Source organism: Falco naumanni, chromosome 3 (assembly GCF_017639655.2).
Source record: "Falco naumanni isolate bFalNau1 chromosome 3, bFalNau1.pat, whole genome shotgun sequence".
In the NCBI taxonomy this organism is placed as follows: domain Eukaryota; kingdom Metazoa; phylum Chordata; class Aves; order Falconiformes; family Falconidae; genus Falco; species Falco naumanni.
Window position 1 is genome coordinate 64,991,131 of NC_054056.1, and position 15,955 is coordinate 65,007,085.

Genomic DNA, 15,955 nt, shown 5'->3' on the forward strand with positions numbered 1-15,955 from the left:
TTACAGTCACTTCCAAGTGGTTTAGTGCTTGCAGATTGTGTGTGTGCAAAGAAAATAAAGCGGTCACTATGGTGTTTTGAACTCTGCATTTTTTCAGAGGAAGACAGTTCTACATTCCTAGAGACTTACTATTTGCCATATGCTCTCTGCTTTCTAAGTGCTTCATAAAATGATTGCATCATCCCACCTCTAATGGATTATAGATTAGGCAGAGAGGAAAGGGCACAGGATTCTTTCATATTGTCTCCCAATTTATCTTGCTTAAGCAATAGAAAATAATTTACAGAAGCCATCGGTTAGTCACAGCTTGATTTACATTTTTGACTAGGAGGCTACACTAGTGCTATGTTGTCTTTATTTCATCTTTTGTTAGGGGAGGTGGTTCTGTGATCAGCTGGGATTTGGGAGGGAGTTACTACACTCTCACTGATGTTCCAACGGACAATTTCAAGCATATTCCAGTGCAGTTCTCTGTAGCTCAACTCTTGGAACTGATTTCAGTAGGCACTGTGGCACCTCTAAGGAGGGGCAAAAAGACTTTTAACGTCAGAGTTTAAAACCTGAGGTTCTATTTGTTTATATTCTTTTAGCATTTAACTTTAGCATTCATCTAACAAAATGGAAAAAATATCTTTGTGTCAGCCTGATCTATGTTGGGAATACTTTTAAAGGGCCAAGTCAATGTATAAAACATCTGAAAAGTTTTCCATCAATGAAGGGGAGAGGGCACTCACTGTTCCTGATATTTATTATCAACAGGGGAATGGGAGAAAAAAGTTGCATTTGAAAAATTCAGGTCAGCATCTTTCAGGCCTTCCTCATGCATATTTATAGATTTTTCTTTCCTTAAGTGTTAACTAAGTAGGGAATTAATGAAGTCAATGTAAGTATTCTATGTTGGAGGCTCTTCAAATTTCAGAGGAAAAAGCCAGGCCGTGTTTATGTTTGTACTCTTGGTGCTCATGAAAAATTCAATGATTGTGGTATTAGGAATAGCTGCTTCTGTTTGTCCCCTGCTTGAGCTTTGCTACTCTTACTATTATCTCCATATTCCTGAGTATCCATGCACCCCTATCTTTTTCTTCCATGCTGCTCCTATTCACTCCCCCATGAACTATTTTTCAGCCCTTTCAATTGGTAAAGTTGGAGGAAAGAGCACAGGATTCAAAAGGAATGTTTTGTTTCATTTTTATCAACTGTCTGTAACTATGTTTCCTTTAATTAAAGTGTATTTCAGCAGGTGTAGCAGGTAGCCTGATTACAAATGCGACCACATAGTCCACTATCATTTCACTCTCTGTTTAGGTGGTTGAAGATACTTTCAACAGCTGCTGCAACATGAGGACTGCCCAGTATTTGTCTGCCTTGGAATTCCTCTTACAGGATTCAGTCTACATGAAACCAGTTCCCTGCATTTGAATAAAGCTGACAAACTGCTAAATACAAAATTGTGGTTAGTAGAGATCAGACCAATTTGACTCATTGTCACGTTAAATAATGGTGATGAAACTTTGTATTGGGTCATCTAAAATGTTCTAAAATAAAGATTAAAATTCTGTGTTATATAGTTAAGTATAACTCTCAGAAACGTGAATTAACTTAAAATTGTTTTGTTCAGAAACTGAAGATGACAATCCACAGCATACTGAAAACTGAGAATATGAGACAGTACATTATAAAATAAATTGAAAGCAAATATATTGAGGACATTTCTCTTAAATTAAGTCCTATTGAATGCAACAAAAATTATCATGCACATAAATTAGCAGCATTCTTAACATATCTTGATGACCCATGGAGACAGTTTATTTTCCTATCAGTCTAAAAATATTACCTAGTTCGTTCAGACTACATCTAAGAATTTCAAGTACTCTTCTTACAATCTTTGCAATCAGGCAGTTTAATAGGAGGAAGAAATTAATCCTTCCATCCAAGGAAGGAAACATCAACTAGTTTAAAAATAATCTATGAATAAACCACTAATATGTGGCTAAACATTTGAAAATATCAGGTAAATATGCATTTTTTTAATCCTCTGAGATATGCTGAAGTAGGAGGTTTTGTACAGATGTGCAAACATGAGTACATGGTATTGTAGTATTTATGCCCTAGATTGCTACAGAATTTCTACATATTTTGACTTCGCATATTTAAAACTTCAAGCTTAACTTCAGAGGTATGTTGTTTACTCAAAATAGTTCAGCCTAGCCTAGTAAAACTTAAAACTTTAAACAAGAGAGAAGATTCCAGGATGCTCCTATTAGGGAAAGATAATCTTCTTCAGCCTAAACCACTTTTTTCAACATATTGAAGTGTTTAGCCAGATACAGAAAAAAAATATTTCCTTCTCTTTAGCAGATCTCCATGGGATTCGTTTTGTTTCACAGCAGGTAAATAAAGTGATGTATTTACAATCTCTTCTGTGATCAGCTGTTTACCCTAAGATACAGCAGCATGGACACTGTGGATTAATCTAAATGTTCTAATTAACAGTTTCATAGAGGATGCCAGTAGCATAGCGAAAACCAAACCCACCAAAGCATTTTTTTGTGTTACATGACAGCTTGCTCACTATCTGGCATTAAAAAATATTTTAATCTGCAGAAACTAGGAAAAAAATCAATGCCAATTTTTCCCTGACATTTCTGAAAATCGAGGAAGAAATTGGATTGTGTTACGGATAATGAACCTGGTAAATAGCCAGTGGAAAGTGCAACAAATTTAACAGGATACGTGTGTTTTAGCATTAACGAGAGATGGTACGTGGCCACGTGATGGCAGCAGAGGCTGAGGAATGGTTCCGAACTGGTTCTTCAGGAGGTTGGAGAAAATATACATTATGTATATTTTCACTTCAAAAGATGTGGCCTGTTCATCAGACCAGAAGTTTCTGTGGAGAGTGACTACATACTTTTCATAATTATTTTTTAAATTACATTTGGGATAATTTTACTTTTTTTTTTTTTTTTAGTTAAACAGCAGCTTTTATCTCATTTGCATCTTTTATCTCATTTGCAGCCAATATTTGCATCTTTCTTCCTCAATTAGTTGAGTTACCACCCAGAAGAGTAGGTGTATTTTGATAAAATCATGATACTGGCTTACTTTTTTCTAATTTTCCCTTACCTTTTCCTAATACTTTTGTTGACAGGAAAAAGCAGCATTATTAAAACCCCTTTTAGGGAACCCCAGAAAATTAAAATCTAGAATTCCTTCAATTTTTGAAAGGAAGATTAAGAAAACTGCTTGTTCTAACATAAAGTCTTGAACTGCCAAGGAAGAATTTTTGGACTTATATTGGTATAAATTGAGAAGCTCTGCCTTTGTATCTTAAAAAGAAAACTACTCTCTGCTCATTATATGTAAACTAGATGCTCTTTCTCGACTCCTGGGAAGCTATTTACATATATATATAGCCTTCATATGACAAGTCCTGAGAACTCGGGATTTGTGCAAGATAGTAAACAAAACCTCAAAACTCCACGAGTTAATAATTGTCTTTCCAAGAAGTTGGGATTTTTTTATTCTAAACCATATAAAAGCAGGCTTTCCACACGGGATTCTCTCCTGCAGTAGGCACAGTAGATCCTACACTGCAAGTTCAGCTTTAATCAAACAAGACAGTCCAGAAAAACTTCTACCAAAGTCTCTCTTCAGTCCATGCAAATACTTAACATTAGGATTCCGTGCTGGAGCATGACCTGTTGCAGAACTGAAAGGCAACCAGGCAGAGTTGAGGCAAGCACCTCTCAGGAATGGCTTTGATGAATAGGAGCATAGGCTAGATGACCTCCAACGTCCTTATGAGGGTTGTCTTGAAGGCTGCCTAACCTCTAGGAGGGTAGCAGCTGCTCTTACAAAAAGCCAATACGCTCTCCAACAATAACAAGGAGTTTAAAGGGATGTCATTAGGTTATGCAAAGCACTGAATTCTCCATAAATCAGAGGTCTTCTCTTATGACCCCTCGCTGGATTGCTCTAATATGGTAGGAAGTAGTAAGGAAGACCATAATCACCAGCTGGAGGATGGCGTGACTCAGCAATACACATAATTTTAGGTAGCCAGAAGGGAATTAATTCTGTAGTTCTTTTTGTGCATTCAGATTCCTGCACTGAATGCATATTAATGAGTCTTTGCAATTACAGGCAAGTATGCCTAAAGCACTGCGATTCTCTTCCTCCAACCTGTGATTTAACTGCTCTGTCAGGACTACCTGAGGTATTCAGTGTGAGCGCTGCCTCACAAGGCAGGCAGCAGTGGTTAATTACAGCAGCACTGTTCAGGTAAATGAGGCCTGTGGCAGACGAGCTTTGGTTGCCTCTGCTGCAGCAGCTTAAGGCATTACTGCTCTGCCAGTCTGCCCTGGTGGTCTCCTCTCATAACAGCAATAGCAGAAAAAAACAGTCCCATTCCTCTGCTGATGCTAGGTTGGAGCAGGGTTACAAGTGAGTGTGATTTCTAGATTGTAGAGCCAAAAAGCAAAGAAACCTTCTGTTAACTTCAGAAGTGAGGGTTCACATGGTGTTTTCCCCCACAATTTGAGGACTGATAGATTAAATTACCTGAAGTGTGAACACATGGGTTCACAAGAGAAAGTCTTGTTTAGCTGACTTGATATCCTTTTGTTATAAGGTCACCTGCCTGGTAGATGAGGGGAAGGCAGCGGATGTTGGTTTTGTAAGGCTTTTGATACTGTCCCTCACAGCATCCTTCTGGACAGTTGTCGAACTGCAGGATGAGCAGGTTCATGGTATGCTGAGTGAAAGGCAGAACCCAAAGGGTTGTGTGAATGGGGTTTTAATCAGCAATCTGGATGCAGGAGCTGAATGCACCTTTAGTGAGTTTGCTGATGATACCAAACTGGGAGGTGCTATTGACTCTTTTGAGGGACAAGAGGCCTTGCAGAAGAATCTGGATAGGTTGGAGCATTGGACAATGTTTAATGGGATGAAATGTAACAAGTTGAAATGCTGGATTCTGCACGGAGGACAAAGTAACACCAGGTACCAGTATAAACTGGGGGAGGAGTGGCTGGAGAGCAGCCCCGCAGAAAGGGCTCTGGGGGTGCTGGTTGGCACCAGGCTGGTGTGAGTCACAGGGTGCCCGGGCAGCCCAGGGGGCAAACTGTGTCCTGGGGGGCATCAAACAGCACAACCAGCCGGTCACAAGAGGTGATCATCCTGCTGTGTTCAGCACTGGTACAGCCTCGCCTCGAGTACGGCGTGCGGTTCTGGGCCCCACAATTTCAGAAGGATGTGAAGGTCCCTGAATGTGTCCAGAGGAGGGCAACAGAGCTGGCGCAAGGGCTGGAAGGCATGTCCTGTGAGGAGCGGCTGAGGACTTTGGGCTTGTCTAGCTTGAGAAGAGGAGGCTGAGGGGTGACCTCATGGCTCTCTACAGCTTCCTGAGGAGGGGAAGTGGCGTGGTCAGGCACTTGGACTAGACAATCACTGTAGGTCCCTTTCAGCTGAAATAGTCTATTATTCTATTCTATGTTGGCTCTAAGCCTGTAAAATAGCCATTTTGTGCAATGAGTGGCAAATGCAAGTTTAGGAGATGGGATGAACTCTCAGCATTCATCAGGGGAACAGTTCTGTTGAGGGACCAGAGGCTTGTTAGAGACAACTGAAAATCTGCATGCATTTATTCTGTGTAAAACCAACCAGCCAATGAGCTAATCCCCTCTGCCTTCCAAAAGGCCCTAAGCCAACAAGGGTTTTTTTCAGCTGAAAAGTGAATATGAGTTCTTTCCTTAAGGTGTTACTGTATCTAGTTTCCCAGTCTAAACAAAATGCTGATACATACCTGAAAATGCTGTATCTGTCACTTTTCTCATCACAATATGTTAATTGGATTCAACACCATACGGAATCTTCATCTTGTTTATACCTTTACTTGTTTTATTTATCTCTGATTTTACTTCAGCTTCTTTTCAAAACTCAAAGCTGTCTTTGCTTTTGCTGCTTATATTTTGATTTTTCTACCTCCATCCTTCTGGGAGTCTGAAATAGTCTTCAGGTACTTACAATTAGATTTTTTTGCTTATTGTTCTAGTACTAATTTTAATGCTGATATATAATCCTGTGGGTGATACTAGAAAAAAATCAGATAGGACCACTAAATGTGCAATATAACTTTAAAACCAAATCTTTCCCCAAAGCTATATCCTTTTCCATTCTCTGTGGTCACTTTTTAAATCCCCGTCTGAAACTGGTGTTTAGAAGTTATTTTGAAGGCTAATTCAGAGAAAAGGTTCAAAAGCTAAAGACCTTTTTTCCTTGCTGATTGGTTAAACACCAAGCAGGTGCACAGAATAAATAATATAATGTATGATTCAAAGAGAAAACACCACAAAATATTTGGGATTCTGGAAAACCTAATCATGTAGCCAATGACAATTTTGCAACTTTTTGTGGCCATGTCGGGCTAGAAATGACAAGAGAACAGAGTTTAGAAATCAGTCATGTAGTCACTGGCAAATGAGTATGTCAGATCAGTCTGTCCGCTCTTTATTTTTTACCACACCAATAAAATGATACAAGCTTCTCTATTTTGAGCCATGGAGAACCCCCTCTTAGCTTTTAGGGGAGCATTCACATTCAGTCCAATAGATGCTGGGTTCCAGATCTTACCTTATATTCTTGTGTGTCTAAGCCACCTCTGAAATAATCCAGGCATCTTCAGAGATTCTTTTTTTTTTGGCAAGTAAATAATCCGATAGAAAAAGTAGGTGAGTAGAAGGAGAGGCAAGGGCTATTGGGATAGACAGAGCAGGAGTGGTCAGAAGAAGGATTATAAGGAGAGAAGCTCCACATGCATTGCTGCTGAAGTGTAGCAGCAGACTCTTTTAAGATCTATAATTTAGGCAATACCTTTCTTGGAAAAATAAGTGTAAGGGATGGATTATTCTGATTATCTCCAGAACTAATTCCAGTCTCTGACTTTGTTGGTTTTCCTAGCACACATTTCCTAGTTGCAAAAAGGGAACATTACGACCACAGATAGAGCCTTGGTAGATCAACAGATCAAGAACCCTCCAGAGCTTCTGAGAAATTCTGCCATGTACCAAATGTAATAAGCTAGAACAAGCTGCGGGTACTTTTGTATGGGGAGAACTATCTGCAAGAAAACCCAACTGCCTGGCAGTTGCATGCTTTTCTAGGGTGGTATCTGTTAGCATTTTGAGGTTTTCACTGCAGAAGTAGAAATCAGACCCTGCTTGGGAGTGTCTATTGTCAGGACATAATTTCATGTTTGAGGCAACATTCTTTAGCCTTAGCATGGGTTAGGAAGGAATGAATTATGTGAAGAATGCAGTGGTAGTCTGGTGGTTACATCTTCGTATTATTCTGCTTTGCTATACATATTGTGGAAAACTACACAAAAGAAATAAGGAAGTGACCTCATAGACTCTTCTAGCTATATTAAAACCACAGAGCTGGAAGGAAGCACAGAAACAGTAAAAATACCCAGGACACAAGAGTATCTGGGATGCCTTTTATCAGCCATTTCCTTGTGGACTGAGAAATGCTATTAGTTTGTCCAGTTCAAACTGTCTGTCCTTTAAGATGGATGTTTTAAAAAGCTGATACAGAACATGGTTAGAGAGACACAAAAAACCCAACAATCTGATGGCCACTTTTAAAATAATCGCATTCTATATATGATTACCCAGGACGTGTGGAGTTCAAGAAAATTCTTGAGTGTTGTGGGAGTGCTAGGGAGGAGGGTACTTTACGAAGCATTGCAGGTATGTGCTCAAAGTTTGACTAGGTACATCCTCCTGGAAGGATACTCCGAGGAGAGATGCCCGAGGTGGGAATAGCGGGTGGAAGTACCCATTCCCCTCTTTTGCTGACTGGAGCACTTGAATAGCAGCTAAAAAAAGTTCCCGGGCTACAGAAGTACAGCCCCGCTAGGCTCACCTCAACGGCACGCAGGACTCACGCCCACAGTTTGAAAACGGGATTTCAGGGCACAGGAGTAACTGAAAAGGAGGAAAACGCAACACAGATTTACCTCAGATAGGCCGCGCAAGACTCGGTTGATACCATTTAATTGATAATTCCTCTGTCACTAAAGGACAGGCGATACGGGCAACTCCTCCAGGACGGCGAGGGACGCGGGCGTTTGGGAAGGGCCTGGCCGCGGGCGCGCCCGCCCTGCCGCTGCCGCCAAGATCACCTCAGCGCCCGGCGGGCCGGGCCCGCGGCCCTCGGGGGGGCCAACGGCGGCCGCAGGAGGAACCGCCAGGCTGGCGGCCCGGATGAGCCCCCGGCAGCTCTGCCGGCAGGGGTAAATAAACCCCCGTTCCCTCCTCCGCTTCCTTCCACTTCCACCGGCACAGGCCCGCGACCGGTTCGGCGAAGGCGGGGCGGCAGCGGCGGCCCCGGAGCGCCGGTCACTGCCCACCTCGGCTCCGCAGGTGGCGCCCGAGCGCCGCGCCGCCTCGGCCGGGCCCCGCCGTGCTGCGGCTGCGCGGAGGCGCCGGGGCGAGAGCGTGCGCGTGCGCGGCGCGGGGGGGCGGGCACTGGCGGCTGCCGCCGGTCTCCCTGGTGCTGCCGCCGTCGCGGCTGCAGTTCCCGGATGTAGCGGCGGGCGCGCGGGGCCGGCGGTGGTTTGCCGCTGTGGGGTACGGGCGGGCGCCGCGGGCCGGGGGGGACCGCTGTGGCGCTAGGGGCGCGGAGGATGGGTGCGTAGGAAGGTAGGGAGGAAGCGAGCGAGACGAAGAGTCGGCCGGAGACTCCCGCCCATCGGCTCCCGTCGCCCGGTCGCGTCCCCCGGCCCGTCGGAAGGGCCCCTCCCTCCGCCCTTCACCGCTCACCGTCGCGTCAGGATTGCCCCCCTGCCCCCCGCCCCCCTCCCTCCCTCGCCGCACCGGCACCCGCGGCCCGCGCCCTCCCTCGCCGCGCCCGAGGCAGCCGTCCCCATCGGGGTCCCCCTCCGTCGCCTGCGGGCTGCGCGCCCCCTCCAGCCGCCCCGGGGCCCGGGCCCGCGGGGCGTCGCCGGGATGAGCAGCTCGCGGAACAACCGGGTGATGGTGGAGGGAGTCGGAGCCCGGGTAGTCCGGGGCCCGGACTGGAAGTGGGGGAAGCAGGATGGCGGCGAGGGCCATGTGGGCACCGTCCGCAGCTTCGAGAGCCCCGAGGAGGTGGTCGTGGTGTGGGACAACGGCACCGCCGCCAACTACCGCTGCTCCGGGGCCTACGACCTCCGCATCCTCGACAGCGCGCCCACCGGTGAGCGGCGGCCGGGGGCGGGGCGGGAGGGCAGCGGGGAGCTCGCGCCACCCCGTCGCGGCCGCGGCGGGTGCCGGGGGGGGGGGGCAGCGCCCCGGGGCCCATCACGGGGGTGGGTTGCGCCCCCCGCCCCCCGCGGGTGCCCCCGTCCCTCTGGGCGCTGAGGGGGGGAGAGGCGCTTACCGACCCCCGCCCTCGCGGGGCTGCGCGCGCGGGGGGCTCCGCGTGCGCGCACGTATGTGTGCATATGCGCGGACTTGGAATAAACGTATAGTGTGTGGCCGTGGGGGGAGGAGGAGTTGGCCGGGGACTTTTTCAATTGAGGTGGGCGAAGCAAAGGTGAGCCGCCGTAGCGAGCCGGCGCCCGGTGTGCCGGGGGTGGGGTGGGCAGTGGAGGGAGAGAGCCCGGAGGATTATGCCTCGAGGTTCTGTTTTGTTTGTGTCCCTCCTTCCTCCCCGTGCCCTGCCCCTTCTTGCATTTGTATTTCAGAGCTGGTTTGTACAGCGGTGACGGTCACGCTAAGCCTGGTTTGAGGGATATTGTAGGAAAGAGATGTAGCACCTTTTGGCTAGAGGTTATATTAAGTGGCTGAAATTCCCTTTTGTCTTGTAATCTGCTCGTTGCCCCTGGTCTGTATTGCCAGACCTGCTGTGAGATAGTGAAGGTGCCGGGGGGAAAAAAATGCATTTGTTCTGTCTTCTGATTACTTGGCTGCTTGATATTTATGCTTTGAATTCAGTCAGTTTGATCCGCACAGACATTATGCGGCAGTGTTAGTGTTGCAAACACTGCAGGGCAATGTTCGTTTTAGCACCTGTTTTTACACTGAAAACTCCCCCGCCAAATATATCGTTCAGTTTCATCAGAAATACAGCGAGGTGATTTTGGGCTGCACAGGATTGCCTCAGTAATGAGTTGAAGGGGCTGATTGGTTGGGCTGATTGGATGTACTGCTTTTGTAATGTATCTTTTGCATAGAATATGATGGAGAGACCATGTTTAAGCCAGCTATGTGTAGTGCTACAGAAAGGAGAATTATAGCAGTGAGTTGAAGCTAAAAGACTTTTTGAAGAGACAGAATCATGGAATTCATTGGAATGAATTTCAAAAATATTGCAAAGGAAAAAAACTCCACACGTTGCACAGTGAGCCTTTGAGATAGATTTAGATTTTCGGTGTCTGGGTATCTTCCTTTCTCTTGGCTTCATGGCAGGTTTTTTTGTTGTTGTTGTTTTGGAGGGTAGATGCTGTTAAAATGAGCTGAAAATCTTTTTGCAATGGACCTGGGAACAAGAAGCTGAGTAGTCTTTCAAGTTGTCAGTCTTTGTCTTGCAGATGTTTATGCTTTGAAACTTCACTTGCATTTGATGTCCTGTAGAAACCAGTGGGACTACTTCTGTTTAAAACTGAAGTGTATGCATAAATGTTGAATATGAGCCTTGAATGCTCGTTATTCTGGTTCTGCTTGACATATTCGCAAACTGACAGTGTCCTGTTAACTGCATCCAGAAGCCTAGACTTAATACTCAATTTTAAGTCCCTGGGTTTTGTTTGTGTTTTTAGTGGTGGTGTGTTGTTTGTTCGGTTTTGTTTTGTTTTCCTGCTTTAATCTTTCTAATTTTCAGTTATGTTTATACTTTTGTAATTTCCTCCTTCATGTAGGACTGTGTACATTGCTATGGGAAAAACTCATAAGCATTGCTGTTTTCAGGCTTTGCAGAGTGGTATTCCTCTTCCTGAGGTTTTTGGCCAATGTGTGCATTGCCCTTGCGGAACTGCTGCATGGAACTACCCAGGGTTGCTTTTTCCTAGAGGGTGTTATTTTGAGGTCATGATTCCTTGGAGATAGAAAGAGTAAAAAATCTGTAAAGTAGTAGCAGCAGCAGGACAACGTTAGTGAAAATAGGATGCTGTCAGTTTGGGCGGAAATCCTCATTTTACTACTGATTCACTTTGTAGTCTTGGGCAAGTCATCTTCTTCAGTTTTCCACCTTGCTGTAATTGCTTACTTTTCTCTGTGGTAGTTATTATCCATTGTTTAGAATAAGGGGCTCTGACTTTGGATGGCAGTTTGATACTGTCTTTTAGGGGCATTTAGATAATTTTGATGTAAATTTACAACTGGAAAAGTGGGATTAGGTGGCGGGAATTTCTAATGGTAGCATTAATAATGATGCTGTTGAGCAAGGAAATGTTATAAAATATGGGGTGGTTTTCAGTTGAATACTTAGCACAGTGTTAAATCATGGCTTTTATAGATTAAAATGAAAAAATCTCTGGTTCATAAATCTACAGTCACAACATGATTGTAAGTTTATAGTGAGAATAAATACAAAAATACAGCAGTAGAAAGCCAAATGAAATTATTTATTGCTGGGAGTTCTTTTTATTAGGTATTCAAAGCCAGACTTGATTGTAAGTTCTTAAAAGTGGTGTTTACAGCCAGGGTTGCTGCTTTGATGAGTTTGAGGCCTGTGCAGCCAGAAACAGCAGTGATGCATCCGGAACCTGTTGTGGTACAGAAGTAATGTTTGAAGTTCATAGTATTAAAAAAAATAGACAACCACCAAACAAGCAAAAAAAACCCAAAAATCAAAAAAACCCTTACTGAATTTGATACATGTATGTGCATGTGTATGTGAATGCTTTTTCTTTGATGCCAGAACAGTGCTTTATAGGCTTAACGATGTACTGTTCTTGTATTTTAATGGTTGCAGGCTATTACCAGCCTTGTGAAACTATGTTAACTTTTTATAAAACTTAAGTAGCCTAACTAAATACTAACATCTTAGGACAGTCTTCTTTAAAAGAAGAACTAATCAACACTTTACATGAAGTATCTCTTGTAAGCTGTTTGCTTCAGATGTAGTCATCTGGGTAATGAGTGACTTGTGATATGAAGTTTTGTGTTTTGGTTATGTCTACCAAGGTGGCTGTATTAGCTGCCCTTTGGTGATCATATTTATATTGGCCAGCATTTCTTTAAGCAAGACAGAGCGATTGAGAGGGATTAGTTAACTTAAGAATCTGAAAAGAAATTAAATTTCAGTTAGAAGAAACTTCATTTAGGTCCTGTGTAGCAGGCTCCTAAATGGAGTAAATGGTGGGGTGGGCAACCGCACTGCACTGCTAATGTATCACAATTACTTGCAAATAAATCCTGTTTTTTCGATTTTGATCCAGGATCTAGGAGTCTTGAGAGTTCTTTTTCTCTGGTAGCATTGTGGAAGAGAAGCAATGGAGTAGTTTTCTGAGCTGCTGAACAGAAACTGAAAGTATATAAACCCAAGCTTTATATTTAGAAGGGAAGGCAGCCTTTTGCCAATGGTAAAGGCTGTACGGTAGCATGTTTGTAGAGAGCATTCCTGACCACCTTCACATAATACTCATGATCATTACAGAAGCTTCTTGTGTTTATTCTCTAAAGTTTTGCTTTCTACAAAGCTTAGGCAAAAATCAGTTTGTCATCCATTTCCTATTTTATATGGTTGGTTCAAAGTAACAATGTTATTTTCCTGCTTAAAATATCTACCTAATTGTGTTTGAATAAGGGGAGGTGGCAGAGGGACTGGGGTCAGGAAATGGAATCTTGACATGGAATTTATCCTGCAGCTAGAGTGAGCATCTATGCAGCGTGTACTGTATTCTGCTGATACTGAAAATGTAGGTGCTATCTGTTCAGTGGCTTTCCGTACTTGTATTAATAGTTTCCTGTAACCTGAAGAGTTGCATAAATCATCATAAAGTGATGCGTGTCAAAACATCTTAAAAGGTAGACCACCTTGCATGATTTATCCTACATATTTATTTGTTCTTGCTTTTAGCACATCAATCAAGTGTAGTTCAAGGCAGATAATAAAAATGTTCTTAGTGGCTATTTGTAAATACTTACAGAACCCCTTACAAGTTAAAAAAAATCTTACAGGTTCATGAGCAGTGGTACTTGGGAAGCTTGTTTTTTGTTGTTGATTTTTGTTTGTTTTTTTTTTTCATAGACATGTCCTTTGTTCTTCCCGCCCTTCCCCCATGTCTCCTGCACAATAATCCTCTCCCTTCTCGTGTATCTTGTGATATCCTTACCAGATAGGAAACGTGCTTTGGCAAGTCTGACATCTCTTGTATATAATAATTGTTCAGTCGGTTGCTGCCAGACAAAGTATTTAATAGATGAGTTATGTTTGTGGGGACACTGATTTGATTTTTCACACAGTTTGTCAGAATCTGATTAATCTCTATGAATTAATTTTTACACTACAGCCAGACTCCAGGCAAACTGAAAAAAAAAAAAAAAGGATCTGGAGTAGAAGAAAGAAAAGCAATAGCAATGTTCTGTTCCTCCCAAAGTAGTTTATGGTTTCCCTTGCCTGATGGTAGCATTGTCATTATGATATGAAAGGATTTTGGCTTTTTCAAGTTCTGTAGAGAGGAAGTCCACTGGAAACCAGATTTTGTTGGTTCTAAGAAGTAATTGACGTCACTGACTTCTGTGCTTAAGAGTGAGCAGTATGGATACCTCTTGTACATTTTATTTTACTCTTAAAATGTTCTTTTATTGGACAGCTGTCTGCTGCCACCTAATTATCTTTAGTACAAAAAGATATTTGTAACAAATTCAAATAGTTTGAGCAATGCTGCTTCTATTTCCTCTCACAGCTGTAAGAGTGAGCATGGGTTTTAAAAACTTGTAGGCAAAAGCTGTAAAATTGATATATAAATGAGTGGTGAGCTAGGTAATCCAGGGAAGATTTGGAAATGGATGACAAAAATGGAAATAACCATGGCATGGGCATAAAAATAGGAAACTAATGTGAAATGCAAATAATAAAAACACTGATGACAAGTGGAGATCAGCAATACTAGATTTTATGGTGTACTAAGATTGGAGGAACATTAGGAAATAGCAGGTATTTAAAATTAGGCATAGTGAAAGTACTCTTATCACCTGGTTTCTTTTGTTTTTTCAGTGCAGTATGGAGGATGAAAAAAAACCTGTCTCATTTTGAAATAGCCTGCTCCTAGGAATTTTTGAGAAGTATTTAGAGGTTTAGTTTTTGCATTATTTCATTCTAGAGAGCTTCTTGTTCACAGCTGGCCAGCTGCAGGGCTGATGTTTGAATTTTGAAGTTTTTATGGCACTTTTATGTATTCCAGTAGTTCAATTAAGGTATTCTTTCCAAATAGAAGCTTTGTAAAGTTTGTGTTTGTCAGCCAGCCTTTCTTTCAAGGAGTGGAAGTGGTTTATGCGATAGATATGGGTTGCATTTGGGTCAGGATTTCAGTTTGGCTCCAGAACCTACACTTGACCTAGTCTCCTGGTTGCTGCTTTGTACTGTGCTTTGGTTTACATCATGGCATGGTTTTGGAGTGTGAAAACTGGTTTACTTCTTGATGAAAGTAAACTGAAAAATAGGATCTCAGTGCTCATGAGCATCCAGTCCACTGGGCTAGAGCAGAGCTAATCTGAAACATTAGAAATAATGTCTGCATCCTTCCCTCCAAAATATGTGCAATGCCAACATCAGATCATCAGTACTGCATTTTGTTGAGTAGATGGAAACCACGGTGATACAGCCTGCAAGCGGACAGTCTGCGGAGGGCCACAGTGGAGCAGGTATTCACACTGCAGCCTGTAGGGAACCCCACGCTGGAGCAGGTGGACATGCTGAAGGAGGCTGTAGCCCACGGAGAGCTCATGCTTGAGCAGTGTTTTTCTGAAGGACTGCAGCCTGTGAAGAGAACCTAATGCTGGGACAGGGGAAAAGTGTGAAGAGCTATTATGGACTGACCACAATCTCCTGGTCCCTATCTTCACCAAAATTTCTTCACCGAAAGGGTTGTCAAGCATTGGAACAGGCTGCTTAGGGAAGTGGTTGAGTCACCATCCCTGCAGGTATTTAAAAGACATGTAGACAATGGTACTTAGGGACATGGTTTAGTAGTGGACTTGGCGGTGTTAGGTTAATGGTTGAACTTCATGATGTTATGGGTCTTTTCCAACAAAAATGATTCTGTGATTCTGTTTTCCCTGGGGAGAAACAAGGAGGAAGAAGGGGGAGGGTAGGGAGAAGGTGTTTTAGTTTTTGTCTTTTTCACCATCCTTTTGTTTTTTTAATTGGCTAGAAACTTAATTTTCCCCAAGTCAAGTCTGCTTTGCCTGTAATGGCAATTCGTAAGTGATCCCACTTTTATCTTGACCTGCAAGCTTTTTAATTTCATTTTTGCTCCCTGTTCTGTTGAGGAGGGAGAGTGAGAGCGCAGCTGGGTTGGCATATAGTAGCCAGCCAAGGTCAACCCACCACGCTTGTGTACTATACTACCTTGTCCACTTAATTTTCTTTTTTTTTTTTTTTTATTCTTTTAACCTTCTTTAAAACATATCACTGATTTAAGTAGTTTGTGTTATAAACGTGAATAAGAGTTTAGCAACCACATTTTGTGATTCAACAAGTAGTAACTTGGCTTACCATCTTTTTTTAGTAGGGAAGCTTAGTCCCCCTGTCACCAGAGGCATACGAATTATCTCTAGTGCAGTGGTTAAACATTCTGTAACAGGATTACTTGCCTGCTCCTGCCCTGCAATGCTTTGTTTGTTGTGCCAGCAGCGTTGTGCAGCACCACAAGGAACGGGATTGGGAAACCAATTCTGCTGAATATTTTTCCTCCTGGCTGTTTTCCAGCTGGGTGTGTTTCTTGATCCAGTTTACAGCTCAGCTC

The 15,955-nt window shown here is 43.2% G+C and overlaps 1 protein-coding gene across 6 annotated transcripts in view; it reads left to right on the top strand.

Annotated features, from left to right (window-relative positions):
• Positions 1–8,554: 8,554 nt before the first annotated feature.
• MIB1 (MIB E3 ubiquitin protein ligase 1) overlaps positions 8,555–15,955 on the top strand; it is an 83,122-nt gene continuing 75,721 nt past the window's right edge. For 3 of the 6 annotated variants that reach the window (XM_040585812.1, XM_040585814.1, XM_040585815.1), the window contains exon 1: positions 8,555–9,240. In XM_040585812.1, the coding sequence (XP_040441746.1) occupies positions 9,012–9,240 (229 nt within the window). In that variant the 5' untranslated portion in view covers positions 8,555–9,011. The remainder of the gene's footprint in view (positions 9,241–15,955) is intronic. The other 3 variants (XM_040585811.1, XM_040585813.1, XM_040585810.1) reach the window with 2 other exon arrangements.